Genomic DNA, 18,121 nt, shown 5'->3' with positions numbered 1-18,121 from the left:
CCACAAAACATAACAGTTGTCAATTATTTCTCTAGCATGAAATATTTTTATGCAAGACTTAAGAAAACATAATAGTTATCGATTATCTCTTTAGCATGAAAGCTCTAAGAGTAATCAAAAGCGAGCAGTGGAAACATTGTTCCGTCAAAGCTCAAGTTGGAAAAAAAGTGTTATTAGTTATAACCGTCATATGCGGCCACACATGACTGTATATATTTGTCATTTATTAGTAATATAATGTGCCTTTTCTCTGATTCATTCTACATGTCTCCTCGTGACTCAGTATCCCTCTCCATTGATATGGTATCAGGGCCTGCAAAGTTGATGTGAAGACTTGTATTGAATCTCTGAAGCCCAAACGATGACAACAACGAAGATCACCGTCTGGTGACTTGGCTGTAGCGGAATCCAGTCTGCCCAAAATCTCCACTAAAAATCGCAGTCATTGTTCTGTTGCTATGGTCAGCATTGCATCTTTGCATATCAGCTTTTCTTAGTTTCTCAGTCTCCCATGAAACAATGCACGGAAGTTTTTTTCCCCACTGCGGAAGCTCTCCCACAGCGGAAGTCCTCTGGAAGCCTTTCACTGTTCACCGCACAGTCTTTCACTGTTCACAGCCTGAAATGACCACATGGTCATGTCCTAGCGTCAAGATGAACGTACGGTCCCCTGATATAAAAGCTTCAAGGTGATATGATCCCAGGTCGGGAGCATGATCGATCTGCACTTGTAACTCGATCTCCAAACCAGAAGTGATATTCCAAACAATAACAAGCCTTCACAGAGAGATGAGAGAGAGAAATTCCCAAGGTAGAGAGGAGAGAATGGGAATGGACAAGACGATGGTGAAGGATTTCCGACGAACGATTGCTGCTCGGCAGGGGGGACGACGTTGAGCCTGCGAGCACGGACAGGGAGAGTTACAACTAGAACAGAGCAGAGGAGAGGGTACTAGGGAGACTCAGAAGGGTTTTTGTTAAGACCCTCGTCTGGCTCGCACTAGACTAAGTAGAATTCAAATGTTGCAACAAGTGTTCTCAATGAAACAACAGTGGAGACTGAGGTTCGAGAGATCAGAGAAGATAGGATAGAGCGTGGCGAGAGAGAGAGAGATGCCAAAGGAAGGAGGTTCGGGTGATCTCCTTGCAGGGACGCCTGCGATCCAGCCGCCTGTAGCTCCTGGGTAAGGCAGTCAGACAAGGAAAGGGAAAGGGTTGGGTGGCAAGAGAGGAGATCGGAGAGTAAGGAGAAGAAAGCTTACTAGGGTTCTTGTCTGCCCCTCCTCTTCCTCGGGTCCATTTCTCTTATGACTCATGGGGCTCATGAGGTCATAACCCTTAGTGGGTTTGGGCTTGTTCGGGCCCTCCTTCGTGGGCCGAAAATACAGGGGGTCGTTTGGACCCCTGCTGTTGTTGATACTTCTGGATCGGGGTCTTAACAGTTTTCCCTGCCCACCCGTCCCCAGGGAGGAAGGCTTAAGTAGAGGCCAAAATGCTGAGCCTGCACTTCCGGAGCTGGCAGCTGCAGGGTTTTCTTTGGACATAAACACCCTGATGGATCATATCACAATGCTTGTCTATACTTAAGCAACTCAGGTCATCGCGGTCTTACCTTCATCAGGTCATCGTGTCCTCTCTGAGGCTTGTCTAGCCATCAACTCAGACTGAGCAACACGGGTCCGCTACATTCTACTGCATTCCACGAAGACTGCCAACTGGAGTCAGCTATGTTCAGCCAATATCTCTCCTCATATCTGGTCAACCCTGCTGCCACTACTCAGTTACAGTTTTTTCTTTATTTGAATATGTCGATTTAGACTGATATCTTGAGGGAGAGAGGGAATAGAGAAGAACAGAGAAGATAGAACAGCAAAAGATGGATATTGTATTAAACAAATCCGTTACATTGATACATGCGCCTCTAACGGCTAGTTGTAACAGCTAGTTTGACTAGCCGTTACTTACCCGATCTGACACTCAAACAAATCGGGTAATAGGTTTGTGGGCCCGATAATCTTCTGGCTATTGGGCCAGTTAGCTATAGGCTTTTCATCTTTATTTAGCCCACATATTCAACAGAATAAACTCATGGCCAAAGAGGAAGGCGTGATTGGTAGTGGTATCACAGCCTTGCTTCCTCACTTAAGGGATAAATGTTATGCCCATCTTCCCCAAGAAGCTCTTAGTAATCAATTTAATGGACATAGCTTCAATCCGCGGAGTAAGTATGTCCAGATTACTCTCCATCCTAGAGGCAAAGCCCATCATCTTATAGACGAACCACCTCTAGCTGAGGATAAGAGCTATATCAAGTGGCAAGGAGAAGAAGATATTCTCTTCACTTGGGTATTTGATATAATGATTCCTGAATTGGGTCAGTCCTAAAAGAATAATGATCACGCGAAGGAAATATGGAGATCCATATATGCTACTCAAAAAGAGATGACGAATCCACCATAGAATCCTCCGTGGATTGATCTGTGTCTTCTCCAGGAGCATCAAACTGCCCTGGAGTACGTGAACAAGCTTCAAGTCTTATGGAAGGAGATCAATTTCTATCACCCACCCGCAGCACACTCTATTGACTGACAATATGTCCTTCTTGACCGCGTCTATCGCTACCTTGCTGGTCGGCATCCGGAATTCGAAAATGCTTATGCTCAGTTTTTTAACTGAGAACACAAACTCACCTTTGAAGATACAGTCATCCAGATACACAAAGAGGAGAGCCGCCTTGGTGTTCAGAGTCAGAACACCAAGGAAACCTCTGCTTGTTTAGTCAATTCTACAGCGGCAGGACTGAACATCTCAAAGCCACCACCATCTCAAAGTCGCCGCTCTCCCAGCATCTGGAAGTTCAAGACACAAAAAACCCTATCAGCCTAGGGGGACACGCAATGAAGAAAAAGACCAACTCTGGTGTTGCCACTGCAAACGCCCCCATCACACCAACTCTGGTGTTGGAAGATCGACGATTGTCCTGCCTGGGCATCAAATTCCATCAACAAGAGCAACAGTGTGGCCCATATATATGTCGACAGTGATACCACTCCCCAGTCTGATACACAGAAGCCTCCAAGCGACAAAGACAAGACAAAGAAGAACTACAGCAGCAATGTCAATTGGTCAAAAATATGGATATAATTGGGTTAACATCTCTGGTCCAGTCAGGTATTCCTTGTTGTCTTTCAATTTCTACCGATATCCATCAATATTCTAACTCATGGATTTCAGATTCCAGTGCTACCAATCATATGACACTTTAAAAACACTATTTAAATCATTTGAACCACGCTGTAGCACTAAGAGAGATCAAATGGCCAATTGTGCTTTATTACCCATGTCTTACATGACTTATCCAATAGCAAGAATTTCATCCAATAAACTCATCTTTGATGGGGTCGATGCTTTTCTATGTGACAAGGTCACGGGGGGGCTGAAGCATGGACTACCTAGGACACGCCTCTACTACCTGTGACTGCTCCAATCCTCTGACCTTGTCATTCCCAAATGGCATCTATCACCAGTGTCATCCAGAGAGGAGTGTCTCAGGTTGCTCCATTGTTAGCTTGGTCGTCTATTATTTCATGCTTTAAAAACCATGTTTCCTGCTCTCTATCAGGGATTAAATCTGGATACTCTTATTTGACTTGTTCGTAATCCGGCAGAACATAAGCGCATCATTTATCCTCCAATTCAGTCTCCTTCTGATATAAATTTTGAACCATCATTTATCCTCCAATCCATTAGAACTCCTTCAGACTTAATATCCAGCAGCTACTTTGGGCCATGATCTTCTCCTCTGTGGATGCTTGTACAGCAGCTACTTTGGGCCCCGTCCAGCAAGATGGCTCTTGTCCCGGAAGGTAATAGAGTCCGTGTTGAACTCTAGCTAGCCCAATCTTCGACCCGAGGACCTTATGACATAGATAAGCATCAATGTCATCAAACAGAATATTATAATGTTGTAGTTTTGCTAATTTTTGGACTGAAACAAGGCTGACGAAGAGTTTGGGAACATACAATACATAGGAAAGAGTTCCTATGGGTTGTATGTTCATCTGCCCAAAGCCAGCAACAGGCATTAGAGACCCATCTGCTGTTTGGACATATTTTCCTGGGGCCAAAGACTCATATGTAGTGAAAAAATGTCTGGAATGAGTCATATGGTCAGTTGCCCCAGAATCAAGAATCCATGCAGCTTTAGAATTTGTGGTAAATTTATTCAAACTTGAGAGAAGTTGAGTTTTACCAGAGTTGGCCATTGAAGTGGACCCGATGATGGCGCCGTTGGTGGAGCCAAGCATGCTTTCAAGGCTCTGCAGTTTCTGCAGAACCATCCGGAAGTCATCTGGTGTAGGAGTTGTGTCCCCCCCTTGCGGAGAATCGTGGGCCAGATGAGCCTTAGCAATGTGAGGAGGCTTTCCATGAAGCTTCCAACATTTTTCTCGAAGATGCCCCGGTTTTTTGCAGTAGGTGCACACCCAATCCTCCCTGGGAACCCGTCCAGGATCGGTTCGTGGTGCGTCTTGCCTCTGCTGTGGCCTCTGGTTCTGATTAGATCCAGAGGGCTTGAAATTCTTGGAGACATAGGCCCCATGAGCTGGGCCAGAGGTCTTTTCTCTGAGGATGCGGCTCTCATCCGTCATGAGCTTTGAAACTGCTTCATCGAAAGTGGGCTCTACCGCTTGATTGTAGAGCTGACTTCTGCAGACTTCGAATTCGGGGTTTACAATGAAAAGGAGTTGACAGAGCCGGAGAGTAGACCACTGAGCTCTTGCCACTGGATCTGTTGACTGCGGCCAGACATGATCTAGCTCGGTGAAGATATTCCTCAGCTCATTTGCATGAGCCTTGATGCTTTTCTCTCCCTGTCGGATAGAAAAAGATTGGTAAAGAAGATCAACAATTTTGGCCTTGTCACCTTGTTTTGAGTGGTCCCTGTTGACGGCCTCCCACAACCCTTTGGCAGTGTCATAACCGGAGTAAGAAGGGCCTTGATCAGTAGCCAATGTGTCAAGGAGCCAGGCAAAGACGGTTTCCTCCTCAATTATCCATTTGGGAAAGTGAGGAGACGTTCTGGGAGGTGCAACCTCTGTAAGATGATGGCTGAGTCGTCGAGGTGCCAAGGCTGCCTGAACTCGCTGGGCCCACAGAAGAAAGTTACTTCCATTGAAGATAGCGCATTTGGCCATCAACGGTAAGGAGGTGAGCCATCGATCCGTGGAGATGACGGCCGGCCTTTCAGCAAAAGGTAGGGTTTCTTGCGGAGCCGGAGCAGGAGGAAGAATCTGGTCATTGGTATTAGCCATAACAGTAATTTTGCAGTAACTTTGCACGTAAAGATACTTCCTTTGAAGCCCTCTCCTCTTAGAAAGGATCAAGAAGATTCTGCCCGTTTGAAGGTACCTCCAGTAGATGTAATTTGAATGCAAGGAAGTCAGCAGGCTTGACAGAGTTCTGCAGGCAGCGATTTGCAACGGTGAATCTTAAAAACTCTGTAGATGCAGCGGAAGCAACTCTCTGGACGCCTTAGGAAGCCTCCCGTAGGATGCCCTTAAGCTCCAGAAAAAAATACCAAAGACAGGATCAGGAATCCTGCTCTGATACCATGTAGAAATGAAGAAATCGGAGGAGAGAGAAAGTGTAGAGAGAGAAAGTAGAGAGAGAGAGAGTGCACAAGATTGGGGCTTAAAGTATATTTTTACTCATACATAGTTCCCCTTTTTATACAAGAAATCCAGGGTCACTAGACCCTTTCAAACAGTGTTATGGAGGTTACTTGCTTAACAAGTAGCCTCCAACGGTTACCTTTTTCAAAAAGTAACCGTTGGAAGGGGTCCAACGGCTAGTTTCTGCTAGCCGTTGGACTCTGGGCCTGCCTAGACAGGCCCAGAACATATCAGGCCCTTAGTGGGCCTGATATTTAGGCCCCTAGTGGGCCTTCACTAATGGGCCCTTAATGGGCCCTTAATGGGCCCTTAATGGGCCCTTAGTGGGAGTGTAATGGGTCCTTAAGGGACCATTACTGGGCTGCTAATGGGCCTTCCAGTGGTCCATTAGCAGCATTCTAGGGATGTTAGTGGTTCCATTAATGCCCTAGGGTTAGGCTAATACATTTACAAGGCCTTGGGCCCAATAGTTAGTATCTCTGTCCTTAACACAGACGCTCCGCTAGGCTGTTATTTCAAAATAAAACGATCCGCTTGGTTTTACTTTGAAGCTCTGTCCCTTTGGCCGGCAGGGTAATGTTCATTTATATCTACATCAGACTAAAAATTTAGCCCCTCCAGCACTTGTGTGTTTCTTGAATATTCGAACACACAGTGTTGTGGAAGAGAAGAGGAAGATAATGATATACCCATAACTGAGTACATAGGTGGGTATGTATACCCTAAGAGAGAGAATGATAGATGGGCTAATGGGCTTATAGAATAGGGCCCATTAGCCCATAGTAGCTAGTCTCTCACTAACACCCCCCAGCAAGCGAAGTATGGATATCTTCCATGCCGAGCTTGGAGACGGCACGTTGAAGAAGTGGGCGGGAGAGGCCCTTAGTGAGGACGTCCGCTGCCTGGTCGGCGGAGGCAACAAAATCAAGGTCAAAGATCCCTTCGTCAACTCGCTCCTTGAAGAAGTAGCGGTTGCGCTCCATGTGCTTGATACGTCCCTGTTGTCCAGGGTTCTTGGCCAACGCGATCGTCGACTTGTTGTCGCAGTAGAAGTGAATCGGGCCGGCGTACTCCACGCGGAGATCGTGAAGGATGCCATAGATCCACTGGCCCTCGGAGGCCCCATCGGCGAGTGCGCGGTACTCAGCTTTGGCACTAGAATGGGACACTTTGTCCTGCTTGCTGCTTTTCCAGCTGACAAGACTGCCAAAAACAAACGTGCAGTAGCCCGTGGTAGACCGATGATCCACAATGGAACCGGCGAAGTCAGCATCAGTGTATACTTTGACGGTCCGGTCAGTACTGCGAGGGAAGAGCAGGCCCTTGCCGGGGCAGCCCTTCAGGTACGCAAGAACCCGGTGGGCGGCCTGACGGTGAACCTCCCGGGGAGAATGCATAAACTGACTGAGCAAGTTGACGGCGAAGGCAATGTCAGGCCGAGTGTGCATCAAGTAGAGGAGTTTCCCCACCAGTTGCTGATACCGGTGGGAATTCGTCAGTGGTGAATCCTCCCCTTTGCCCAACTTGACGTTGGGATCAATGGGAGTGCTCACCGGCGCACAATCAGTCATCCCAGTCAGTGCTAGTAAGTCGACGGTGTATTTCTGCTGTGAGACGAAGATCCCACGAGGAGAGTAGGCCACCTCGAGACCAAGGAAGTAGCGAAGAAGGCCGAGGGCCTTGATCTCAAACTCCTTAGCCAAGGCGGCGCTCAGGCAGACAGCTTCAGCAGCATCAGACCCCGTGATGAGGATGTCGTCGACATACACGGCAAGAATGGAGATCCCGGTCGGGCTGTGACGGAAGAAGAGGGAGGCGTCTCCATTACTCTGAGTGTACCCTTCGGTCTTCAGAACGGAGGAGAACCGCCCAAACCACATGCGCGGAGACTGCTTGAGTCCATAGAGAGACTTCCGCGGGCGGCACACGTGACCGGGGGGGCCAAGAGAATAGCCCGGCGGCTGCTGCATGTACACCTCTTCCGTCAGATCGCCATGCAAGAAGGCATTCTTGACGTCGAACTGGCGGATGGTCCAGTGGAAATGGGCCGCAAGAGCCAAAAGAAGACGGACAGTCTCCATCTTCGCCACTGGTGAGAACGTCTCGAAGTAGTCTACGCCATAGGACTGAGTGAACCCCCGAGCCACAAGCCGAGACTTGAGGCGTTCGAGAGTCCCGTCCGCATGATGCTTCTTGGCGTGGATCCACTTGCAGTCCACAGCCCTCTTGCCAGGGGGAAGTGGAACGACGTCCCACGTGTGGTTCTTGAGGAGAGACTGCATCTCCTCATCCATCGCCGCTTTCCAAGGAGGAGAGGCGAGAGCATCGGCTAAGCGACGAGGAACGGGATCGGACTCGATGCGGGAAAGAAATAACCGGTAGGGAGGACTCAACTGGTCAAAGGAGATAAAATGAGAGAGAGGGTATAGGGAGGCCTTAGTGCACTGACGGACCCCTTTTCGTAGAGCAATAGGCCATCCCAACTGATCGTCACCATCGACAGGAGGAGCGGAAGCAAGGGGGAACTCCCCGGGAGGAGCAGGAGATGACACACCGGATGAGGAGTGTATGTCGGCGGTAGGAGGGGAAGATGAGTTGGATGGAGACGAGGGCTGGTCACGGACGGGTGACAAGGGCGACACACCGGGAGGGGACGAGGATGGTGAACCGGAGACCAATGGGAGAGGAGGAGTTGCCAAGGGGGGAGGGGCAGGAAACAAAGACGAAGTGGAGGACACGTCCAAGGACCCCGCAGGGGGAACTGAGGAAGAGGAGGCAAGGGGAGAGAGATCATGGAGGGAGGAGGGTGGAGTGGTGGTGGTAGACTCCACGATCAGACGGGGCCCCAAGGGGTGGGCCGAAGGAGCCTCATCCAGCGGAAGGCGTGATGAGGTAGAACAGTCCCCAAAGTAGGGTTCATGCTCGGCAAAGGTGACGTTTGCCGAGGTGAAGAAACGCCGAGAGGGCGGATGGTAACACCGATACCCTTTTTGGAGGGAAGAGTAACCCACGAACACGCACCTGAGGGCGCGAGCATCAAGCTTTGTGCGCGTCGGAGAAGAGTGATGGACGTAGGCCGTGCAGCCGAAGATACGAGGCAAGAGCCCCGTCCTCAGGGAAGCGTCCGGGAAGGCCGCAGTCATCCGGTCCAAGGGGCTGGAGAACTCCAGGAGCGGGGTGGGGATACGGTTAACGAGATGAGTACTCGTCAAAACCGCATCGCCCCAAAAACGCCTAGGCGCCTTCGAGTCCAACAGCAACATGCGCGCTGTCGAGGTAACATAGCCGATCCGCCGCTCAGCCATGCCATTTTGCTCGGGGGTGGCCACACAGGAGGACTCGTGGAGAATGCCCCGGTCGGCAAAGAAAGAGTCGAGGTCAGCGTTGAAGAAGTCCCGAGCATTGTCGGACCTAAAACGCTGGATGCCGCGACCGAACTGCGTCTGGAGCATGGTGCAAAAATGTCGAACATTCTGCGCAACCTCCGACTTCGCAGTCAGAAGGTAAACCCACATATAGCGGGTAGCTTCGTCCACAAAGAGTAGGAAGTAGCGATGCCCCTTCAGACTGGGCTGTGGGGCCGGCCCCCATACATCACTGTGGACGCGGAACACCGGGGTCGTAGTGTGAGACGGAGAGGAAGCAAAAGAGGATCTACGATGCTTGGCCAATTGACAAGCTTCACAAATCAGTCTTGAGGTCCACGCCCAAACATAACGACGAAAACAAACGCTGTAAAGTAGAGAAAGGTGGGTGTCCAAGACGCTGATGCTCCATCAGAAGACGACCCCGACACTGCTCAGCCACCGAGAGTAGAGTCCGGTGCACCATGAAGCACTGGGAGCGGCCTCCGTCTTCCAGCAGCAGCAGTCCATTCTCCCGCCTAATCGGTGTAGTCCGGCCCACCTTGTCAGACAGAAACATACCGTCAGGCCTGAGGTGGAATGAACAGGAGACGGCATCAACTAAATGCTGTGGGGACATAAGAACTGCCCGCAGGTCGGGAACATGCAGGATGTTGTGGACCACACCAAGACCGTCCACATAGACTGCCCCGATGCCAGCCACACGAAGACGTCCACCCCCTGCCGTGAGAACAGTACGGCCACCCTGATGCCACTCGTAGGACACAAACCGGGCATTACTCGGGGTCATATGTTCGGTGGCCCCCGAGTCAAGGACCCAAGTAGTATCGGAGACGACAGGAGACTGAAAAGCCGTATGACCACAGTACCATTCATCGGAAGGGGAAGGAGTGGAAGACGCACCAAAACCACCGAAGTAAGCCGTGGATGGATTCTGCAGGGCTGCCATCTGGTCACAAAGTCGGGCCAAATCTGCCTGGAGCTGATCCATGGTCACTAAGGAGGCGCTGGCGGAGGATGAGTCAGACTGGGCCACCATGGTCTTGCCGTCGGCGGCCTCTTTCTTCTTTCTCCAATCATTCAGGTGCTTCTTGCACTTGTTCTTCCCGTGGCCCGGTTTGCCGCAATATGAGCAAACCGCCGTCCCAGCTGGTGGAGCAGCGGATGTGGGCGTAGGGAGGATCTCCGGGGGCTTGCCGCCGGAAGAAAGTGCAGACGCGGTGGGGGCAGAAAGCAGGGCAGTCGACTCGCCCGGAGGACCGGAGGAGGGAGTCCCATGGAGGAGAAAGTGACTTTCCTCCTCTTGGAGCTCCTTCACCAATTCCTCAAGAGCAGGTGGACCTTCTTTGCGGTGCAAAGCACGACGACGGACGTCATCATACTCGCGGTTCAGGCCGCTGAGGAAGCCCATGATCCGCAAGAGGAGCACATTCTGGTACGTCTTCGACGTCAGGTCGTCGGGTGGAAGATAATAGTCCACCTCATCCCACATCTTCTTGTGGGCAAGTGCATATTCAGAGATGGTCAGCGTCCCCTGACGGAGATTGCTGGCCTGACATGCAAGAGCATAAAGGCGTCACCAGTCGTTGTCCCGGCCATAGAAGGAGCGCGCCTGATCCCAGAATCCTTTGACCGTTTTCTGATGCAGAAACCGGTCGCGGAAGTCGGGAGCCAAGGTGTACGCATACAGCCAGCCGAGGACGAACTGTTCCTCAACGTCCCACACCGCATGGTGTGGGTGGTCGACTGTAAGGGGCTCTTCAGTGCAGTGCTTGAAGAGCTGACGTGCCTTCAGGGCGGTTTCGACAAAGCGCATCCACTGAAGGAGATTCGGGCCCCGTAGGAGTGTCACCTCCGGGACCGATGGGAGCGGATGAGCCACCTTGTAGGACAAGGGCCTCTCGGCGAAGTCAGTCTCAGTGAACGGCATGTTGGTTTCGGTGGCGGGGTGCGGCGTGCGGCGGCAGCTGGCTGCGGCGCGTGCACGCTGCTGCTGTTGCTGCGGCGTGCGGCTGCTGATTACTGCTGCCCAGGCGCGCGGCGGTGGCGGCTGCGGCGCGGGCGCGCGGCGACTGGCGGCTGCCGCGCGGGCGCGCGGCGACTGGCGGCTGCGGCGCGGGCGCACTGCGGCTAGGGCGGCGGCGCGTGTGCGCGGCGGCTGGCGGCTGCGGCGCGGGCGCGCTGCGGCTAGGGCCGCGGCGCGTGCGCGCAGCGGCTGGCGGCTGCAACGTGCGGCGCTGCGGCTAGGGCTGCGCGGCGTGCGGCGCCAGCGGCTGGCGTGGGCACGCTGCGGCTAGGGCTGCGGCGGCGTCGTGCAGCGGCTGGCGGCTGCGGCGGGGGCGTGCGGCGGCTGGTGGCTGCGGCGCGGGCGCGCTGCGGTGGGGGCTGCGGTGCGGGTGCGCGGCGGCTGGCGGCTGCGCGGCGGCGCGCGGCGGCTGGCGGCTGCGGCGCGTCTTGCGGCGGCTGGCGGCTGCGCGCGCGTCGCGCGCGGCGGCTGGCGGCTGCGGCGCGTCTTGCGCGGCGGCTGGCGGCTGGCGGCTGTGGCGCGTCGGCGGCGGCTGGCGGCTGCGGCAGGCGCGCAGCTGCGGCGCGGTCACGCGGCGTCTGCGGACTGCTGCGCGTGCGCGCGGCGGCGGCGGGTGGCTGCGCTTGCGCGCGGCGGCTGCGGACTGCTGCGCGTGCGCGCGGCGGCGGCGGCTGCTGCTGCAAGAGCGGCAGCGGCGATGTGCGGGCGATGTAAAACCCTAGGTGAGGAGCTCTGGAGCTCTGATACCATGTTGTGGAAGAGAAGAGGAAGATAATGACATACCCATAACTGAGTACATAGGTGGGTATGTATACCCTAAGAGAGAGAAGGATAGATGGGCTAATGGGCTTATAGAATAGGGCCCATTAGCCCATAGTAGCTAGTCTCTCACTAACACACAGAAAGAGTATAAATGTTATTATCTACGAGGAGGAAAATCATTATCTCCAAGGATGTCACATTTAATGAAGGTCGGTTTTATTATCACAGCACCCCCACCAAACCTGAGGAGGCAATTACTACTAAGCCTCCTGAACATCTTCTCCGTCCCCTCCAGTCTTGTTCTCTGACCCAAATATGGTTCCTCCGACTCTTCCAGCGCCTCTGGAAAGAGGTGCCGGAGGGCAATCTGATTCTGGGGAATCCCAAGGCGTCTGGAGTAAGGAACTGGGCCATCTCAATAAGGGACTACTCCCTCCGCATCATAAACACTTTGTTCGGACCCAGGTCCGTACTTCCCAGGCTGATCAGTCATCTACAGGTCATCCTACCCTGGTATCAGGACCAGCTCCACTTACTTCTACCATACCTAATGAATGAGCAAGGTTGATAAGTTTACTAATCGTCTCTCCACCCCCAGACGGAGCACTCTTTACTCAGACTACTCCTTATCTCCTAGCTGACATTTTGACTCACCAGACTGTCTCAACGACTCATAAGGCATTTCTTATGAATCTTCAACAAGTGACCATCAAATCACACTTGGGACATAGTGTCTCACCCTCCTGGTAAGAAGCCTATTGGTCGTCAATGGGTCTATACTGTGAAATATATGGAGAATGATCAACTTGAGCGATAAAAGGCTCGAGTAGTTACCCAAGTCCACACCCAAAAATAAGGCGCAGACTATGAGCAAACTTTTGGTACCGTATCAAAAATGAACACAGAGAATTCTGATCTCCTTGCCGGCCAAACAGCATTGGGAACTTGATCAGTTTGATGTAAAAATGTCTTCCAGCCTGGTTTGAGAAATTTACTCAAACCACGCAAACTCTATTCTATCAACATACCTTACCTGGGAATGTGGTTATTCTGATTGTCTATGTTGATGACATTATAATCACAGGGATGACTCCTTTGTCATCAGCATATTGGGTGAAGAGCTTCATTCCCAGTACAATACTAAGAGTTTAGGCATCTTAAATACTTTTTGGGTATCGGAAAGTGGCCCACTCATCTAATGGTATCACTATATGATGTACTGGATGGAATAGGTCGCCTCCAATGCCAACCCCTACATACACCTATAGGGTCAACAGTAAACTTAAAATTATTCCTCTGACCCAGATACTGGCTCGTTGTCATATCAACGCTTGGATGGTTAACTTATCTATCTAGCTCATTCCACCAGATATATCCAACTTTGTCAATTTTCATAGACAATTTATGTACCAACCTAAACTGTCTCACTTGCCAGCTGCAAATATAGTGCTCCGGTAGTTGAAGGAGGCCATTGGTCTTGGTCTCACCTTCCAGCAAGGTAAATCATTGACTCTCAAAATTTAAACTGTCTCTGTTTATGTTGGCTCGCAGGTTGATCATTCGTTCAATACTGGTTATTGCTCCCATCTGTGTGGCAACCTAGTTACATGGCAGCAAGAAGCAACAAGTTGTTTCCAGATCCAGTACCGAGGCCGAATTCCAAGCTCCTGCGAAAGATCTGAGAATTCCTCTAGATTTGGGGAATTCTCCAGGAATTAGGATTCCCCAGAATGAGGCCTAGCCAACTTCGTCGCAACAATGAAGCAGCCATTACTCTCACACATTATCCAGTTCAGCATGCCTGAACCAAGCACGTTGAGATTGCTCACCATTTCATCAAAGAAAAATTGGAGACAAGGACTCTTGAGATTGACTGCATCAATACAAAGCAATAATTAGCTGATCCCCCAACCGAAGACCTATCTAGAGATCTTCATGGATTTTTATGGTGTCAAAGCTGGGATGAAGAACATTCATTCCCAAGCTTGAGGGAAGGTGTTATTAGTTATAGCCGTTAAAAGTGGCCACACATCGTTCGAGGCAAACGTAGCCATAATGGCTAGCCATTCATGGCTGTATAGTTTTGTAGAAATACAACACATTTTTTTTCTGATTCATTCCAGGTGTCTCCTCTCAACTCGATATGTCTCGATTGATAAAAAGAATAAATGCAAATAATGTAAACCAACGTGTTTGTATGAATTAAAAAAAATAATAGGAATCAACTATTTATCTGGCATGCAAGCTTTTGGAGTAGGAAAAAATGAAGTGTTGAAACATTGTTTTGTCAAAGTTCAATATCTAAATTTACCGGCAGAGCAGCAGGATGTGAACACTTCAAGCAGGTAAAAAATGCACTCTTCAAGCCATGATATGCACGGGGACTTTCAAAGCCTTTTATGACTGTTTTTTCTGGGTCCAAAGCTAGTAAGACTGGCAGTACCCGCCCATAGAATGAAGGTCTTTTTGTTGCAATAGATGAAAGACTGGAAAATAGATAAAATAAATTAGACTAATAAGAAATGGGGATCCAGAATAATAGTATAGACGTTCATTACATGGAAAATCAGTTCAACATGCATTCTTAACATTTCAGCTCTCATTTGATGTTAACGGGGTCAACCTATTACGAGGCACATAGTTTGAAGCAGAGACTAGCCATTAATATAACCGTTGTATCTCCGTATTGGGCTCCACTTCATCTACCCAATAAACGCTGTATATAACACTAACCCTAAATGAAATACAATGCGGTTGGTATTTTCTTCTGTCTTGATCCTTCTTACCCTACTCGACCATCCTTATCCAAGAAGCAAATTTCACAATTGCATGGAAATGTTTAAAAAATAAATTAAAAAAATTCATTGGTAGAAAAAGAGAGGACATGCCATGTCTCTGTTCAGGCATTTCTATGAGAGCATCAAGAAATTCTTTTTCCTCAAGTGTTCTTATATAAGTTGAATTCTCTAGCAAAATATTTTCCACCCACAGCTCTTTTAGCGAATGAAATAGGACAAAACCTTCATTCTCTACAAGTATTTTTTTCTTACAAAACTTTTTTGTACGCTTTGACACGAGAAACCTTTCAAAACTCCTCGACAAGATTTTGATCATGAATGATAAGAAACAAATAAATGGATGGAGAATTCCCATAATGAACAAAATACTGGAGCGAAACAGAATATTTATTGCAACTATCAAGCAAATCTCCTAGACTGAGACACATGGACTTGTTTTCTGCCTCTTTCTACTTCTCTCATCTACTTTAATATTTATTACAACTATTCCTTTGATTGAATGAGATGAACACTTCACATAAACATTTCAAAATCTCAAACTACACTCCTAAGATAGATAACTTCAGAACATCGTTCCAAAAATCATTTCTAGTTTTTCCTATGGCCCAGGTTTCTACCCCTTGAGTAAAGCCAAGCTCAATTTCCAGGCCTCTCAGTACATTATTCAAATAAGAATTAAATATCAGAAAAGAAGGATCAATGTATCCATTCACTTTGCTAAAAACAGGTCTCAATTAATTATTGGAAATCCATATTTACGTACCAGGTACGTAAGTAACCACCCAGACCTCTTATGAATTAAGTCAGCCCTCATGAGAACAATAAGGAAATTAAACCGGAGAAAATAAATAAAATGATACGGTTCCCATTAGAGTATATGAGAAAAGAAAAAGAAGGGGGAGCCAAATCAAGAACATAGACCATTCAACAGGCACCATGGGACCTGATACCCCATGTGATGCTGAAGTGGCCACTAACTCCCAGTTTTGGCTGGGAGGGATAAGGGAATAAAGGATGCCTATAAATAAGAGGTGAGACCTCAAAAAAAGGCATCTTCTGGCAGTTAGACTTCCTGGAGGGTGTGGGAAGTCTTGGAGAGACCAGCTGTATGCGGCAAGGGTATTCTGAAGACATTCATACCATCAAGAGGAGCGAGCTACAGAAGGATCGGCGTCGGCTGGGATTTCTGAAGAAGGATCTGGCTTTGCAATTGCGATATTACATCTATAAATAGCATTTCATGATCTTTTCCAACCAATTTGATACGGATCGTATCATAAAACTAAAAATAAGCAGTAACCAATAGGAAAGGCCAAGACTAACTGTGACCACCAATGAATTCATGTTCTGAACTGAGGACAAAATGATAACGTCAGCACATTTCCCAAGACTGGGCTTATTAACAAAGGGTGAGGATTTTCAATCTTACGATGAAGCCAATCGCCAAGTTGAATGACATGGAAAACAGAAAACTCAAAAATAGGATCCAAAGTAGGGAGATATGGCATTAGGGGTATCCCACTGACCAATTTACCAGCACAATGATGATAGAATTGCTGAGAGATTTTACGTGAGGCACTCGCAGCTGATCAAGCAACATTCCCAAGCATTGAGTTGCTTCGGAGACCAGGTTACTGACATTCAACACTGGATTTGATCCACGCACCCAAGATATGCTGAAACCTGATTACAATAGAAAATCGTCATTGAGTTCAAGCATTATTCTTGTAAGACTTCCGAGGTAAGATGTGTAGTAGATAGCGATACCACTCTTACCTTCATCAGGCGGTTCTGATGGGGCACTGGGATCCGGTGTGTACAAAAGAATCATCGCTTCGGTAAACTTAATGGCCAATAACCTTACTCCTTCGTTCCCCGGCTTCCATATGTGACAAGAAATTACATCTTAAAATATGCTATGAATTGGAAACATTCTGCCTTACGGAAAGTAAAACTACCTGAAATGCCATTGGCAATACAGAATCCTTGAACTCCAACATTGACTCCCAAGATAGCTTCAGCGGCTTCTCCAGTTCAGTGGGCACTATACCCTAAATTAAGTAAAAAAGGCAAGATAAATAAAAAGAGCAAGGGGATTGATACAAATGAGAAATACAGATGTGCATGTCATGACATTTCCCCTTCGAATCTATTAGCAGTTCACACCTTTTGAAACGAACAAACAAAATTTACTGATACTGATTGGTCTTAAGTTAGTCCCATTTAGGGGGCTCATTCTTGACCTTTCAATGTATCGATCCTTGTACTTGTTGGGTAAGGATAAGTATATGTTACAATACCTTGGATTGGGGCCCATGGGACCAATAAGAGAAAGAAGAAAGGAGGAGAAAAAGGGAATAACTTTGAACATGGGACCACATTGGGGCCCACATGTGTGAAGTCCATGTAGTCCAAGATCAAAAGTAACCGCCCATGGCAGTAACTAACTGCCTGGGCTAGGAGCAAGGACATCTTGCTCCTATATAAGGAATAACCCTCTGGCAGGAGGGGGCATCGATCATTTGGAGGGAAGACCCGGGAGCTTTGGAGCCGTCGTGAAGCTTAAGTTGTATTCGGCTGTGGGAGCTTGAGGAGGCGCCTCAGATCTGGATCTTACTCTCTATCTGAAGACTTATCTTGCCACACTACCATTGTGAGTCAATTCTATATTTTTCAAGAATTCGTTTCTTGATTTGGTTAGAATCATATCATTGGTATCAGAGCCGTGGTCTTGGCCACCATGACCCTCAAGGCATTAGAATCTAGAATTGAAGAAATGGAATCAGATATTGCGGAGATGAAAAAGGAACAAAAAGTGTTAAGATATGAGATGAAAAAGTCGAATGAGGAATTACAGAAATCTGGGAATGAGAATAGAGATATCTTGATTCGAATGATGCAGAATATTACAACAGGGTTGGATACATTGCAAACGGGAGAAAAGTCAAAAGGGAAGGCAAAATAATGGGATGTCCATCAGCCAGAAGTGAGGACGGAAGAAGTAAACAAAGAAGGGTCAACGTCAACCTCAGTGGCGCTGACCCACATTATTGTCAGCAAGATTCAAGCTCCGACGTTCAGAGGCGAGGACGTTGAAGGATGGCTACGCAGCATTGAAAAGTACTTCAGAGTGCACAAGATTGAGGAAAGTGAGAGACTGAAAAAAGTAATGTCGTGCTTAGAGGGAGCAGCGCTACAATGGTGCATATGGACAGAAGATCGGTACACTTTTCTTGATTGGTTCGATTTCAAGTTACGTATTGGTAAACGATTTGATGATACATTATCTGATAATATCATGCATCAATTTATGGACATCAAGCAAAGTGGCACTGTCAAGGAATATAGAGAAGAGTTTGAAAGACTGTCAGTATATTTGCCTCCGATACCAGAATATATAGCAGAAGAGACCTTCACTAAGGGTCTGAAACCAGAAATTTTTGCAGAAATAAAAAGAGAAAAACCCAAAGGTTTGAGGAATATTATGGATGCTGCACT

At 48.6% G+C, this 18,121-nt stretch overlaps 1 protein-coding gene across 3 annotated transcripts in view; it reads right to left on the bottom strand.

Annotated features, from left to right (window-relative positions):
- The window catches only part of ESP4 (HEAT repeat-containing protein), a 66,863-nt gene that overhangs the window by 41,687 nt on the left and 7,055 nt on the right, over nt 1–18,121 (bottom strand). For all 3 annotated transcript variants that reach the window (XM_078589193.1, XM_078589191.1, XM_078589192.1), the window contains exons 3-6: nt 16,582–16,674; nt 16,400–16,502; nt 16,150–16,306; nt 14,137–14,311 (exon numbers count right to left, since the gene is read on the bottom strand). In XM_078589193.1, the coding sequence (XP_078445319.1) occupies nt 14,137–14,311; nt 16,150–16,306; nt 16,400–16,502; nt 16,582–16,674 (528 nt within the window). The remainder of the gene's footprint in view (nt 1–14,136; nt 14,312–16,149; nt 16,307–16,399; nt 16,503–16,581; nt 16,675–18,121) is intronic.

This window comes from Wolffia australiana, chromosome 17 (assembly GCF_029677425.1).
Source record: "Wolffia australiana isolate 7733 chromosome 17, ASM2967742v1".
NCBI classification, from domain to species: domain Eukaryota; kingdom Viridiplantae; phylum Streptophyta; class Magnoliopsida; order Alismatales; family Araceae; genus Wolffia; species Wolffia australiana.
This window is presented reverse-complemented; position numbering and strand designations above follow the sequence as displayed.